Below are 14,035 nucleotides of genomic sequence, written 5' to 3' on the forward strand. Positions count from 1 at the left end.
ATGGACAAGTCTTCCATTGTTGACAACTTTTCATCAATTGGGAAATAAGAAGAATCTGCGCAGTTAGATAATTATATCTCTGTGATCAATCTACCAAAAATGGCTGAACAGGGCTACGGAGGGCTCAGTGACCTGGAAGGCGGCGGGGTCTGAAGTGCCTCGGTTGCATTTAAAGAGACGGCACCAAAATAATTTTTTAAATTGGGGCCAGTGGAGCTACAATAACGAGGAATTCAGACCAGAGAAATAGAGAACAGAATCTTTCGACCTAATTTCTTTACCTTTCAGTGCCAGAACAATGACTTAAGTGGATTTAAAAGCATGATAATTCCAGTTTAAAAATACTGCTCGTCATGTGATAAAACTTCAGAAATTCTACTTGTATGAATACTTGTGTAAAGTAGTATATATATGTATATCTTGAGTCTAGTGCTTGTTGGCTTCCCACTCACCCCTGATGCCCAATGCTGCAGTTTCTTCCCACCAGTATCTGGAAATATGGGTTGACTTGGGAGGGGATCAGGCTTATGACCAGGGGAGGCAGTCGATTATTGAGCCACACAGATACCACCGAGTCCTCCACTGAGGGATGGGACAGGTTTGCACGGTCGAACACAACCTCCAGCATGGCAGACCTCACTGCGGAGGGCATCATGTATTCATTGCCCTGCAGGAAGAAAACAACAAAAAAAAAACACTGACAATCATAGACTATCTACAAATGAAAATTTTTTAATACAGATTAAATTACGCCAGCCAACACTTTGCTGTTAAGGTAAGATGTTTTGCGTACCCTAATGGCGACTGAGAACTCATCAAAGAAGATGGCCAACATTTGGTCTGGGACATATTTCATCACCATGGCAACCTGGTCAGGAGTCGTCAGCAGCCCAGGTGTGGCGGACAAGGCCACCAGCTGTCCGACAGACAGAGAGGCCAGGGCTTCCATCTGCACACATCCAAATGCATCCATGTTTACAGTAACGCCAGAGCTTTGACTATAAACACAGAAATGAAAAAGCCTTGAAATAACATGAAAAGAAGCCAGGCGACAGAACTTACAGGTGAAAAGTTGGGGTAGAGCTTCTGAAGTTCCTGGATGGAGAGGAAGACAGAAAAGCCTCCCAGGTTCTTCTGCAGCCAGTTGCCGCTGCTGACTGTGTTGGAGCTGCAGGCCGGATCTGAGCCAAACAAACACACGTTGAGCTAATCGTTACCCTTAGGAGACGCCGACTACTTCTATAGACTTTCGTATTTCATCACGTAAGACAAGAAAGACGTTCAGAAAGGTTTCAGTGTCAACTTGCAGAATGGTATATTTGTTGGGACTTGACTTGAGCAAAAGCACAAATTTCACAAAACGGACAAAAATGATTTCACAATGATGATTCGTGTCACAATCATCGTCTTACTGATTTTATTTGAAACAAAACAAACTAGTGTTTCAATTGAAGGTGAAATTATACAAAAATTACAACCATCACATCAACTATGTCATTATATTGAAATACAGCAGTTATTCATATTAATTTTAATTTCAAAAAGTTGAAGAAAAAAACACAGCTGTAATACTATGTTATTCAACATGGTTATTTCATTAACAGCACCATTCTGCAAGGAGCTGATATTATCTTAGACACTTTGAACTGAAAACACTTTTTATGTAAATCACTTTGAATCGCATCATTGCCGGATATGTGCTAGGCAAAGGAAATTGTCTTGTCTTGCCTACTTAGTTAGTTAGTAGGTTGAACTATATAGTGATTTAAAATCTTCTCCTCATTTACCGTGTCAAAATGTATTTAGCTCCCCACTTTCCTCCACACAACTAAAAATAAGAAGTGTATATTGCACGTTGCAATTACTTACAGGGTCTAAAAAACTGGTCTTTCTCTTGACGGTTTTATAAATCTATTTGGTGTTGGGCTTCTTGAATTATTTGTTTTTACTTTGCTTACATTCATTTTTAAGCCATTTTTAAACAAATAGATAGATGTTCTGTCCCAATACTAAATAGGGCTATCTTTCAGAAATAACTCCACCAATTACTCTAAGACTACAATTTCTCAGTTGAATGTTATGGTCACTTTAATGTCATTTTATTCAAATGTTTCCTGGTTTTATTTTACGAAACTCCTTCACTTCAATATGTCAACATGCACGGTAAGGATCAGTGTGTTTGCAGGTTCCTACCTGCAGTGTTGTTTGTTGTCAGAAAACCTGTGATGAAGTGTGTCAAGACAGACAGCTGCCTTTCTCTCAACATGACTGACTGAAGCTCGCTAAATGTCTTCACGCTGAAAATGACAAAGATATTTTATTATCGCAGATTGTAAAAGAAATCCAAACATATTTCTAAAGTGATTATAAAGAATGAATGAGTTCATTATTACATGTATTGGTAGGTGCTGCAGTCCAGTGATTCGGTGGCGAGACACGAGAGGAAGTCGTTAGAAACAGCTGGCAGGAACGGACGAAGGCGACGGCCGAACCACATCTGGACGAAGGCGGGATCGTTGAGGACGGTCATGTTGACGACAAGCAGCCGCAGTTCTCGTATGGAGTCCAGGATCATGGGGGCAGAAGGATGGTCAGGACGGAGCGTCTGCAACAAGAAATGATCCACGGTAAATTTTGAGCTAAAGGAAAGTTCTTGATTGGAGATCAAAGAAAGCAGAATGATGAGTTTAGGTGGTTCGACAAAGAATTGGTCTTGGGTGTGTTTACATGCATCCATCCGGGTTATTGCACTTCTTATTAAAATGAATGTTCATCCCAAATAGATATTTATTTCTTGTCATATTGCAGGTGGGAAATGTTTGTAAATGACAATAGTAAATTCATAACTTCACGACTTTATTGCTATATTTAGCGTCTTTCAGAAAAAAAAGAAAAATTGGGCCAAAATCAGAATCGGCGTGTCAGGTTTTTAAATATCAGTGATGAGCCTGAAAACTGCAAGCGGAGCACCGCTGGTTGGAACCAAAAGCCAGTCTTACGGTGTTGCTCAGCAGATCCAGAGCTTGATCCAGGACCTTGGAGGCTTTGGATAGCAGCAGCTTCCAGGCAGCTTTGGAGCCGCTTGAGTCGGAGACCCTATCACAGCGCAACATGTCTGCCAGATCCCCAGCTGTTAAACCTGACAGCTGGAGAGGAGAATGACAACAGACCAGATGTTGAACCAAACATGAAACCATTTTCCCTCAGCTGCAGTTTGAGGACAGATGATGATGCCACGTCTTACAGAGGCACAGGCAAATTCCTCCACAGAGAAGTTGCAGTGCCGTCTGGCCATCGTTGATCTGTCTAGGAGGATCTGAAGCTCTGTGCTGTAACACAAAGTGATTCATGTTTCCTTTATTTTACATGAAATGTTTAGGGAGGAATATCAAAAAGTCTTTCTCAACCCTACCTGTTGACTCCCATGCATATGTCTGTCTCTGTGAAAAGTTGCAAGACAAGTTAAGGTATTAATGTAAAAATAATACATATTTTTCAATAAAAGTAGATAAAGAGTGGTTATGCAGTGAGAGGAAACTAACCATTTGCCATCGTTACATTGCACTAGGTAGAGAAAACGATTAAAATGGTTATTAATCCTCAAAAAACTGATTTGTTTGAAAAATAAAAATACAAAGTTCTATAATGACATATCTTTACCTGCCCACTATATATGATGCAATCTGTGATAAAAGCACAAAAAATGAATTATTTAAAACCTCTTGTCAATTATTAAAGAAATAAGAAATTAATTGACACAAACTTAATTCACAAAGTTATTTCTTGATTACTTTTCAAAAGGCAACAATCAGTCAAATTGCATATTGAATATTGTCTCTATGTATTTAACATTATATTGAAATACAAGAAAATTATTATCTAAGCGGAACGGCCTTAACATGCAACTAAAATCATCATTGTTGTTACAGTTAGTTGGGAAAATGTTATATAAAGAAAATAAAATTAAAGAAGAGAATTTTGGGAGGAGATTTAACATAACAGCATTTGTATTCAACAATGTTGCTTCTTTTTGTAAAACTCACCAAGTGGTAGTTGTTTGGACAAAGAAAGTTTAGTGTTTGTGATGGCTAAAACTATGTCAGGAGAAGTGGTTGCCATGGTGATGTCCAGTCTGGTGAATCTGCACGGCAAAAATATTTTAAATTTAGTCAAACTAAACTCATTCTGTGGTCTGCAAGAATCACCAACATCATCTATGTGTAGGAAAAAATAAAAATAATCAGAATAATCAGAGAGAAGATGAATTTAAAACAAACATGCTATTATCATTGATACATTCATAAGTTTTAGTACATGTTCTTAGTGTTTTGGTAGAATTGTCTTTAACCTTCTATTTGATGTTCTTACATGTTGTTTACACGTTAGTTTTTTCTAATAATGCCATTTATTTTGATGCTGCTACCGCCAGGCTCCGTATTAGACATGGCATTCTTAGGCATGAAAGCTTTTTTTCGTTTATCCAAATAAAACAAATATCGTTACACAAAACATTTCAGTTTTGGTTTCATCCACATGATGCCTCAAAAAATGTTGCTCTTTGTCCTCCAAGCCTCTCTCTTCACTTGTTCATATTTCTATATTGCAGGTTTGATCTGAACTCACAGTGTTTTGTAGGATGAACAGGAAAGGTTCAACTGTTGGACAAAAGGAAGAAAAGGAAAAATGAGTTACTACCTTAAACACAAAATCCTCAGAAACCATAAATTATAATTGTCTTACCATCTTAGTGAACATGACCAAAGATGACAGGAACTCTGTGAATTTCCTTTCCTCTGGTGCTTCGGTCATGTAATCAAAGAGCATGTTGATGACGGCGTCTGTGCTTTCAGGAAGCGTCAGTCCCAGCAGCTCCACTCTCTGATCTGGCGTGAGGAGCTGAATGACGTCAAACTTTAAAAAGAAAGAAGAAAAAAAAAAGTTATTTCGCCTTACTTTTAAAAAGTACTGATTGTTTTTGACAATCTGATCCTCACTGGTTTGAAGAGTGGGTTGAGACGGATCAGGTCGCTGATGATCGCAAACTGTGAGAATGGACCGAAGTTGTCGGTCAGCCACTGTGCGCTGTTGTTGAAGGAGGGCAAACATCTTGGATCTGGAAAAGGTCAAGAAAATGAAGATTTGTTTGCTTGCACCAAAAACAAAGAAAAGTGTTTATTGCTTTGAGCATTTACTGTTTTAAAAGAAATAATATCTTAAAGTTTGTGTGTTTATGTCTAACATGGATAGTAATGAAAAAAATCAATGAGCACAAAGTAAAGAGCTACAAGACAAAGGGTTTGGATAAATAAATTAAGAAAACAACTCAACAGATGACATTGATTTGAAGGGTGTTGTCGTGGAAACACTAGACAATCATTATAGAAGTGACGGGTCAATAGTGTTTCTCAAAACTCCTTAACTTCTTTATCTTTCAGATCTACATAACATGTTTATTAATATGTCAACATGCACGGTAAGGATCAGTGTGTTTGCAGGTTCCTACCTGCAGTGTTGTTTGTTGTCAGAAAACCTGTGATGAAGTGTGTCAAGACAGACAGCTGCCTTTCTCTCAACATGACTGACTGAAGCTCGCTAAATGTCTTCACGCTGAAAATGACAAAGATATTTTATTATCACAGATTGTAAAAGAAATCCAAACATATTTCTAAAGTGATTATAAAGAATGAATGAGTTCATTATTACATGTATTGGTAGGTGCTGCAGTCCAGTGATTCGGTGGCGAGACATGAGAGGAAGTCGTTGGAAACAGCTGGCAGGAACGGACGAAGGCGGCGGCCGAACCACATCTGGACGAAGGCGGGATCGTTGAGGACGGTCATGTTGACGACAAGCAGTCGCAGTTCTCGTATGGAGTCCAGGATCATGGGGGCAGAAGGATGGTCAGGACGGAGCGTCTGCAACAAGAAATGATCCACGGTAAATTTTGAGCTAAAGGAAAGAATCAGAATAAACTAAAATTAAACAAAGATTCCTCATCATATGTTATTTTTAATCATCTCATTAAATACTGACCACGAACTGTCAGGGTGTACGCACTACTGTTAAAATTCAATATCTCTATGCAGGTTATTGTACGTTTGAAAACAATAATACATTTTCAAGACTAGCAGATATTTGGATTTTCTGTTGGATTATATAGGATACATGGCATACAACAGATCGGAAATGTTTAGAAATTTTTTATCATGATATTCAGTCTTAAGTTTCAAACTGCTGGAATTTTAACACCTTATACTTTGACACTATATTAACCAACTTTCAGGTTAAAAAAAAAATATAAAAATCAGTATTAGGCCAAATCTCAGTGATGAGCCTGAAAACTGCAAGCGGAGCACCGCTGGTTGGAACCAAAAGCCAGTCTTACGGTGTTGCTCAGCAGATCCAGAGCTTGATCCAGGACCTTGGAGGCTTTGGATAGCAGCAGCTTCCAGGCAGCTTTGGAGCCGCTTGAGTCGGAGACCCTATCACAGCGCAACATGTCTGCCAGATCCCCAGCTGTTAAACCTGACAGCTGGAGAGGAGAATGACAACAGACCAGATGTTGAACCAAACATGAAACCATTTTCCCTCAGCTGCAGTTTGAGGACAGATGATGATGTGACGACGTCTTACAGAGGCACAGGCAAATTCCTCCACAGAGAAGTTGCAGTGCCGTCTGGCCATCGTTGATCTGTCTAGGAGGATCTGAAGCTCTGTGCTGTAACACAAAGTGATTCATGTTTCCTTTATTTTACATGAAATGTTTAGGGAGGAATATCAAAAAGTCTTTCTCAACCCTACCTGTTGACTCCCATGCATATGTCTGTCTCTGTGAAAAGTTGCAAGACAAGTTAAGGTATTAATGTAAAAATAATACATATTTTTCAATAAAAGTAGATAAAGAGTGGTTATGCAGTGAGAGGAAACTAACCATTTGCCATCGTTACATTGCACTAGGTAGAGAAAACGATTAAAATGGTTATTAATCCTCAAAAAACTGATTTGTTTGAAAAATAAAAATACAAAGTTCTATAATGACATATCTTTACCTGCCCACTGTATATGATGCAATCTGTGATAAAAGCACAAAAAATGAATTATTTAAAACCTCTTGTCAATTATTAAAGAAATAAGAAATTAATTGACACAAACTTAATTCACAAAGTTATTTCTTGATTACTTTTCAAAAGGCAACAATCAGTCAAATTGCATATTGAATATTGTCTCTATGTATTTAACATTATATTGAAATACAAGAAAATTATTATCTAAGCGGAACGGCCTTAACATGCAACTAAAATCATCATTGTTGTTACAGTTTGTTGGGAAAATGTTATATAAAGAAAATAAAATTAAAGGAGAGAATTTTGGGAGGAGATTTAACATAACAGCATTTGTATTCAACAATGTTGCTTCTTTTTGTAAAACTCACCAAGTGGTAGTTGTTTGGACAAAGAGAGTTCAGTGTTTGTGATGGCTAAAACTATGTCAGGAGAAGTGGTTGCCATGGTGATGTCCAGTCTGGTGAATCTGCACGGCAAAAATATTTTAAATTTAGTCAAACTAAACTCATTCTGTGGTCTGCAAGAATCACCAACATCATCTATGTGTAGGAAAAAATAAAAATAATCAGAATAATCAGAGAGAAGATGAATTTAAAACAAACATGCTATTATCATTGATACATTCATAAGTTTTAGTACATGTTCTTAGTGTTTTGGTAGAATTGTCTTTAACCTTCTATTTGATGTTCTTACATGTTGTTTACACGTTAGTTTTTTCTAATAATGCCATTTATTTTGATGCTGCTACCGCCAGGCTCCGCATTAGACATGGCATTCTTAGGCATGAAAGCTTTTTTTCGTTTATCCAAATAAAACAAATATCGTTACACAAAACATTTCAGTTTTGGTTTCATCCACATGATGCCTCAAAAAATGTTGCTCTTTGTCCTCCAAGCCTCTCTCTTCACTTGTTCATATTTCTATATTGCAGGTTTGATCTGAACTCACAGTGTTTTGTAGGATGAACAGGAAAGGTTCAACTGTTGGACAAAAGGAAGAAAAGGAAAAATGAGTTACTACCTTAAACACAAAATCCTCAGAAACCCTAAATTATAATTGTCTTACCATCTTAGTGAACATGACCAAAGATGACAGGAACTCTGTGAATTTCCTTTCCTCTGGTGCTTCGGTCATGTAATCAAAGAGCATGTTGATGACGGCGTCTGTGCTTTCAGGAAGCGTCAGTCCCAGCAGCTCCACTCTCTGATCTGGCGTGAGGAGCTGAATGACGTCAAACTTTAAAAAGAAAGAAGAAAAAAAAAAGTTATTTCGCCTTACTTTTAAAAAGTACTGATTGTTTTTGACAATCTGATCCTCACTGGTTTGAAGAGTGGGTTGAGACGGATCAGGTCGCTGATGATCGCAAACTGTGAGAATGGACCGAAGTTGTCGGTCAGCCACTGTGCGCTGTTGTTGAAGGAGGGCAAACATCTTGGATCTGGAAAAGGTCAAGAAAATGAAGATTTGTTTGCTTGCACCAAAAACAAAGAAAAGTGTTTATTGCTTTGAGCATTTACTGTTTTAAAAGAAATAATATCCTAAAGTTTGTGTGTTTATGTCTAACATGGAAAGTAATGAAAAAAATCAACGAGCACAAAGTAAAGAGCTACAAGACAAAGGGTTTGGATAAATAAATTAAGAAAACAACTCAACAGATGACATTGATTTGAAGGGTGTTGTCGTGGAAACACTAGACAATCATTATAGAAGTGACGGGTCAATAGTGTTTCTCAAAACTCCTTAACTTCTTTATCTTTCAGATCTACATAACATGTTTATTAATATGTCAACATGCACGGTAAGGATCAGTGTGTTTGCAGGTTCCTACCTGCAGTGTTGTTTGTTGTCAGAAAACCTGTGATGAAGTGTGTCAAGACAGACAGCTGCCTTTCTCTCAACATGACTGACTGAAGCTCGCTAAATGTCTTCACGCTGAAAATGACAAAGATATTTTATTATCACAGATTGTAAAAGAAATCCAAACATATTTCTAAAGTGATTATAAAGAATGAATGAGTTCATTATTACATGTATTGGTAGGTGCTGCAGTCCAGTGATTCGGTGGCGAGACACGAGAGGAAGTCGTTGGAAACAGCTGGCAGGAACGGACGAAGGCGGCGGCCGAACCACATCTGGACGAAGGCGGGATCGTTGAGGACGGTCATGTTGACGATAAGCAGCCGGAGTTCTCGTATGGAGTCCAGGATCATGGGGGCAGAAGGATGGTCAGGACGGAGCGTCTGCAACAAGAAATGATCCACGGTAAATTTTGAGCTAAAGGAAAGAATCAGAATAAACTAAAATTAAACAAAGATTCCTCATCATATGTTATTTTTAATCATCTCATAAAATACTGACCACGAACTGTCAGGGTGTACGCACTACTGTTAAAATTCAATATCTCTATGCAGGTTATTGTACGTTTGAAAACAATAATACATTTTCAAGACTAGCAGATATTTGGATTTTCTGTTGGATTATACAGGATACATGGCATACAACAGATCGGAAATGTTTAGAAATTTTTTATCATGATATTCAGTCTTTAGTTTCAAACTGCTGGAATTTTAACACCTTATACTTTGACACTATATTAACCAACTTTCAGGTTAAAAAAAAAAAATAAAAATCAGTATTAGGCCAAATCTCAGTGATGAGCCTGAAAACTGCAAGCGGAGCACCGCTGGTTGGAACCAAAAGCCAGTCTTACGGTGTTGCTCAGCAGATCCAGAGCTTGATCCAGGACCTTGGAGGCTTTGGATAGCAGCAGCTTCCAGGCAGGTTTGGAGCCGCTTGAGTCGGAGACCCTATCACAGCCCAACATGTCTGCCAGATCCCCAGCTGTTAAACCTGACAGCTGGAGAGGAGAATGACAACAGACCAGATGTTGAACCAAACATGAAACCATTTTCCCTCAGCTGCAGTTTGAGGACAGATGATGATGTGACGACGTCTTACAGAGGCACAGGCAAATTCCTCCACAGAGAAGTTGCAGTGCCGTCCGGCCATCGTTGATCTGTCTAGGAGGATCTGAAGCTCTGTGCTGTAACACAAAGTGATTCATGTTTCCTTTATTTTACATGAAATGTTTAGGGAGGAATATCAAAAAGTCTTTCTCAACCCTACCTGTTGACTCCCATGCATATGTCTGTCTCTGTGAAAAGTTGCAAGACAAGTTAAGGTATTAATGTAAAAATAATACATAATTTTCAATAAAAGTAGATAAAGGGTGGTTATGCAGTGAGAGGAAACTAACCATTTGTCATTGTTTCATTGCACTAGGTAGAGAAAACGATTAAAATGGTTAGTAAGCCTCAAAAACTAATTTGTTCGAAAACATAAAATAAAATGTCCACAGTAACGTATCTTTACCTGCCCACTGTATATGATGCAGTCTGTAATAAAAGCAACAAAAAATCTAATTAGTTAATTATTAAACAAATGAGAAATGACTTTTCAGTTGACACAAATTGACAATTATGAAATCAATTCTTCAATCTATAATCACTAAGCTGCATTTTGGATATTGAATGTCTTTTTGTATTTAACATGGTAAAGATGTATTGCCACAGTCTTTACAGCTGATCGAAATTAAAAATGTAACAGTTGGAAATATGTTAAATAAAATGAAAGTAGAAATAACTGGGGAGAAATTTAACACAATTTGTAGCCTAAAAATGTTTCTCTTTGTTTTTATATATAAAAATCTCACCAGATGGTAGTCGTTTGAATAAAGCCACTTTAGTGTATGTGATGGCTGAAACTAAGTCAGAAGTAGCTGTTGCCATGGCGTCGTCCAGTCTGGTGAACCTGCAAAGCAAAAATATTTTTAATTCAGTCAAACTAAACTTGTTCTGTGATTGGCTAGAATTACTAAAATGATCCGTGTATGGCAAACACCAAAATAACCAGAACAATCAGAGAGAATTAGGAGAGAAAAATGCATTACAATCTTCAAATTCAGTCATGTACATGCAGTATATTCTTTGGTACTTTGGTAGAACTGCCTTTTTAACTGTGACTTCATAATAATTTGTTGGGACAAAGGAAAACGTGAAGGCCTTTTATCCAAATACCACAAATATTGTTGCACACAAACGCTTTAGCATTAGCGTCATCCACAGGAAATGTCTCAAAAATATTGGTCATTGACCCTGACTTTAATTACAAAAACATTTCTGCATTTGTGCATCACTTTAAAAGTCATGGCTTCTTCCTCACAGAGTGGTCAGCCCATGTATACACATTTCATATAAACTCACAGTGTTTTGTAGGATGAGCAGGAAAGGAAAAGACTTCCCTGTTGGACAAGAGGAAAAAGTGGAAAATTAGTTACTACCTTATAGTGGCAGTATTATGCATTTTCCAGGCATGTAGCATAATTTTATAGCACAATCAATGATGTAAAGCTCAAAAAAGTCACATTTACATGAACAAAAATCTGCAAAACCACTGAATCATGATGGACTTTTCTTACCATCTCGGTGAATCTCACGAAGGATAACAGGAACTCTACAAAACTTCTCTCCGGCGCTACGATCATGTAATCAAAGAGCATGTTGATGACAACGTCTTTGTTTTCAGGAAGCGTCAGTCCCAGCAGCTCCACTCTCTGATCTGGCGTGAGGAGCTGAATGACGTCAAACTATAAAAAAAAGAAGAAAAAAAATAGTTATTTCGCCTTACTTTTAAAAAGTACTGATTGTTTTTGACAATCTGATCCTCACTGGTTTGAAGAGTGGGTTGAGACGGATCAGGTCGCTGATGATCGCAAACTGTGAGAATGGACCGAAGTTGTCGGTCAGCCACTGTGCGCTGTTGTTGAAGGAGGGCAAACATCTTGGATCTGGAAAAGGTCAAGAAAATGAAGATTTGTTTGCTTGCACCAAAAACAAAGAAAAGTGTTTATTGCTTTGAGCATTTACTGTTTTAAAAAAAATAATATCCTAAAGTTTGTGTGTTTATGTCTAACATGGAAAGTAATGAAAAAAATCAACGAGCACAAAGTAAAGAGCTACAAGACAAAGGGTTTGGATAAATAAATTAAGAAAACAACTCAACAGATGACATTGATTTGAAGGGTGTTGTCGTGGAAACACTAGACAATCATTATAGAAGTGACGGGTCAATAGTGTTTCTCAAAACTCCTTAACTTCTTTATCTTTCAGATCTACATAACATGTTTATTAATATGTCAACATGCACGGTAAGGATCAGTGTGTTTGCAGGTTCCTACCTGCAGTGTTGTTTGTTGTCAGAAAACCTGTGATGAAGTGTGTCAAGACAGACAGCTGCCTTTCTCTCAACATGACTGACTGAAGCTCGCTAAATGTCTTCACGCTGAAAATGACAAAGATATTTTATTATCGCAGATTGTAAAAGAAATCCAAATATATTTCTAAAGTGATTATAAAGAATGAATGAGTTCATTGTTACATGTATTGGTAGGTGCTGCAGTCCAGTGATTCGGTGGCGAGACATGAGAGGAAGTCGTCGGAAACAGCTGGCAGGAACGGACGAAGGCGGCGGCCGAACCACATCTGGACGAAGGCGGGATCGTTGAGGACGGTCATGTTGACGACAAGCAGCCGGAGTTCTCGTATGGAGTCCAGGATCATGGGGGCAGAAGGATGGTCAGGACGGAGCGTCTGCAACAAGAAATGATCCACGGTAAATTTTGAGCTAAATTAAAGTTCTTGATTGGAGATCAAAGAAAGCAGAATGATGAGTTTAGGTGGTTCGACAAAGAATTGGTCTTGGGTGTGTTTACATGCATCCATCCGGGTTATTGCACTTCTTATTAAAATAAATGTTCATCCCAAATAGATATTTATTTCTTGTCATATTGCAGGTGGGAAATGTTTGTAAATGACAATAGTAAATTCATAACTTCACGACTTTATTGCTATATTTAGCGTCTTTCAGAAAAAAAAGAAAAATTGGGCCTAAATCAGAATCGGCGTGTCAGGTTTTTAAATATCAGTGATGAGCCTGAAAACTGCAAGCGGAGCACCGCTGGTTGGAACCAAAAGCCAGTCTTACGGTGTTGCTCAGCAGATCCAGAGCTTGATCCAGGACCTTGGAGGCTTTGGATAGCAGCAGCTTCCAGGCAGGTTTGGAGCCGCTTGAGTCGGAGACCCTATCACAGCGCAACATGGCTGCCAGATCCCCAGCTGTTAAACCTGACAGCTGGAGAGGAGAATGACAACAGACCAGATGTTGAACCAAACATGAAACCATTTTCCCTCAGCTGCAGTTTGAGGACAGATGATGATGTGACGACGTCTTACAGAGGCACAGGCAAATTCCTCCACAGAGAAGTTGCAGTGCCGTCTGGCCATCGTTGATCTGTCTAGGAGGATCTGAAGCTCTGTGCTGTAACACAAAGTGATTCATGTTTCCTTTATTTTACATGAAATGTTTAGGGAGGAATATCAAAAAGTCTTTCTCAACCCTACCTGTTGACTCCCATGCATATGTCTGTCTCTGTGAAAAGTTGCAAGACAAGTTAAGGTATTAATGTAAAAATAATACATATTTTTCAATAAAAGTAGAGAAAGAGTGGTTATGCAGTGAGAGGAAACTAACCATTTGCCATCGTTACATTGCACTAGGTAGAGAAAACGATTAAAATGGTTATTAATCCTCAAAAAACTGATTTGTTTGAAAAATAAAAATACAAAGTTCTATAATGACATATCTTTACCTGCCCACTGTATATGATGCAATCTGTGATAAAAGCACAAAAAATGAATTATTCAAATCCTCTTGTCAATTATTAAAGAAATAAGAAATTAATTGACACAAACTTAATTCACAAAGTTATTTCTTGATTACTTTTCAAAAGGCAACAATCAGTCAAATTGCATATTGAATATTGTCTCTATGTATTTAACATTATATTGAAATACAAGAAAATTATTATCTAAGCGGAACGGCCTTAACATGCAACTAAAATCATCATTGTTGTT

The 14,035-nt window shown here is 38.0% G+C and overlaps 1 protein-coding gene across 21 annotated transcripts in view; it reads right to left on the bottom strand.

Moving 5' to 3' along the window:
- The window catches only part of mslnb (mesothelin b), an 89,466-nt gene that overhangs the window by 13,041 nt on the left and 62,390 nt on the right, over positions 1-14,035 (bottom strand). For 18 of the 21 annotated variants that reach the window (XM_032562342.1, XM_032562333.1, XM_032562338.1 and 15 more), the window contains 43 exons: positions 13,771-13,793; positions 13,653-13,674; positions 13,523-13,550; positions 13,355-13,439; positions 13,107-13,253; positions 12,501-12,712; positions 12,301-12,404; positions 11,792-11,910; positions 11,542-11,709; positions 11,327-11,364; positions 10,777-10,874; positions 10,437-10,459; positions 10,321-10,342; positions 10,191-10,218; positions 10,023-10,107; positions 9,775-9,921; positions 9,093-9,304; positions 8,893-8,996; positions 8,384-8,502; positions 8,130-8,300; positions 8,013-8,044; positions 7,433-7,530; positions 7,050-7,072; positions 6,932-6,953; positions 6,802-6,829; positions 6,634-6,718; positions 6,386-6,532; positions 5,704-5,915; positions 5,504-5,607; positions 4,995-5,113; positions 4,741-4,911; positions 4,624-4,655; positions 4,044-4,141; positions 3,661-3,683; positions 3,543-3,564; positions 3,413-3,440; positions 3,245-3,329; positions 3,000-3,146; positions 2,394-2,605; positions 2,194-2,297; positions 1,063-1,181; positions 794-949; positions 453-667 (listed from right to left, as the gene is read on the bottom strand). In XM_032562342.1, the coding sequence (XP_032418233.1) occupies positions 453-667; positions 794-949; positions 1,063-1,181; positions 2,194-2,297; positions 2,394-2,605; positions 3,000-3,146; positions 3,245-3,329; positions 3,413-3,440; positions 3,543-3,564; positions 3,661-3,683; positions 4,044-4,141; positions 4,624-4,655; positions 4,741-4,911; positions 4,995-5,113; positions 5,504-5,607; positions 5,704-5,915; positions 6,386-6,532; positions 6,634-6,718; positions 6,802-6,829; positions 6,932-6,953; positions 7,050-7,072; positions 7,433-7,530; positions 8,013-8,044; positions 8,130-8,300; positions 8,384-8,502; positions 8,893-8,996; positions 9,093-9,304; positions 9,775-9,921; positions 10,023-10,107; positions 10,191-10,218; positions 10,321-10,342; positions 10,437-10,459; positions 10,777-10,874; positions 11,327-11,364; positions 11,542-11,709; positions 11,792-11,910; positions 12,301-12,404; positions 12,501-12,712; positions 13,107-13,253; positions 13,355-13,439; positions 13,523-13,550; positions 13,653-13,674; positions 13,771-13,793 (4,237 nt within the window). The remainder of the gene's footprint in view (positions 1-452; positions 668-793; positions 950-1,062; positions 1,182-2,193; positions 2,298-2,393; positions 2,606-2,999; positions 3,147-3,244; positions 3,330-3,412; positions 3,441-3,542; positions 3,565-3,660; positions 3,684-4,043; positions 4,142-4,623; positions 4,656-4,740; positions 4,912-4,994; positions 5,114-5,503; positions 5,608-5,703; positions 5,916-6,385; positions 6,533-6,633; positions 6,719-6,801; positions 6,830-6,931; positions 6,954-7,049; positions 7,073-7,432; positions 7,531-8,012; positions 8,045-8,129; positions 8,301-8,383; positions 8,503-8,892; positions 8,997-9,092; positions 9,305-9,774; positions 9,922-10,022; positions 10,108-10,190; positions 10,219-10,320; positions 10,343-10,436; positions 10,460-10,776; positions 10,875-11,326; positions 11,365-11,541; positions 11,710-11,791; positions 11,911-12,300; positions 12,405-12,500; positions 12,713-13,106; positions 13,254-13,354; positions 13,440-13,522; positions 13,551-13,652; positions 13,675-13,770; positions 13,794-14,035) is intronic. The other 3 variants (XM_032562329.1, XM_032562337.1, XM_032562332.1) reach the window with 3 other exon arrangements.

Source organism: Xiphophorus hellerii, chromosome 5 (assembly GCF_003331165.1).
Source record: "Xiphophorus hellerii strain 12219 chromosome 5, Xiphophorus_hellerii-4.1, whole genome shotgun sequence".
In the NCBI taxonomy this organism is placed as follows: Eukaryota; Metazoa; Chordata; class Actinopteri; order Cyprinodontiformes; family Poeciliidae; genus Xiphophorus; species Xiphophorus hellerii.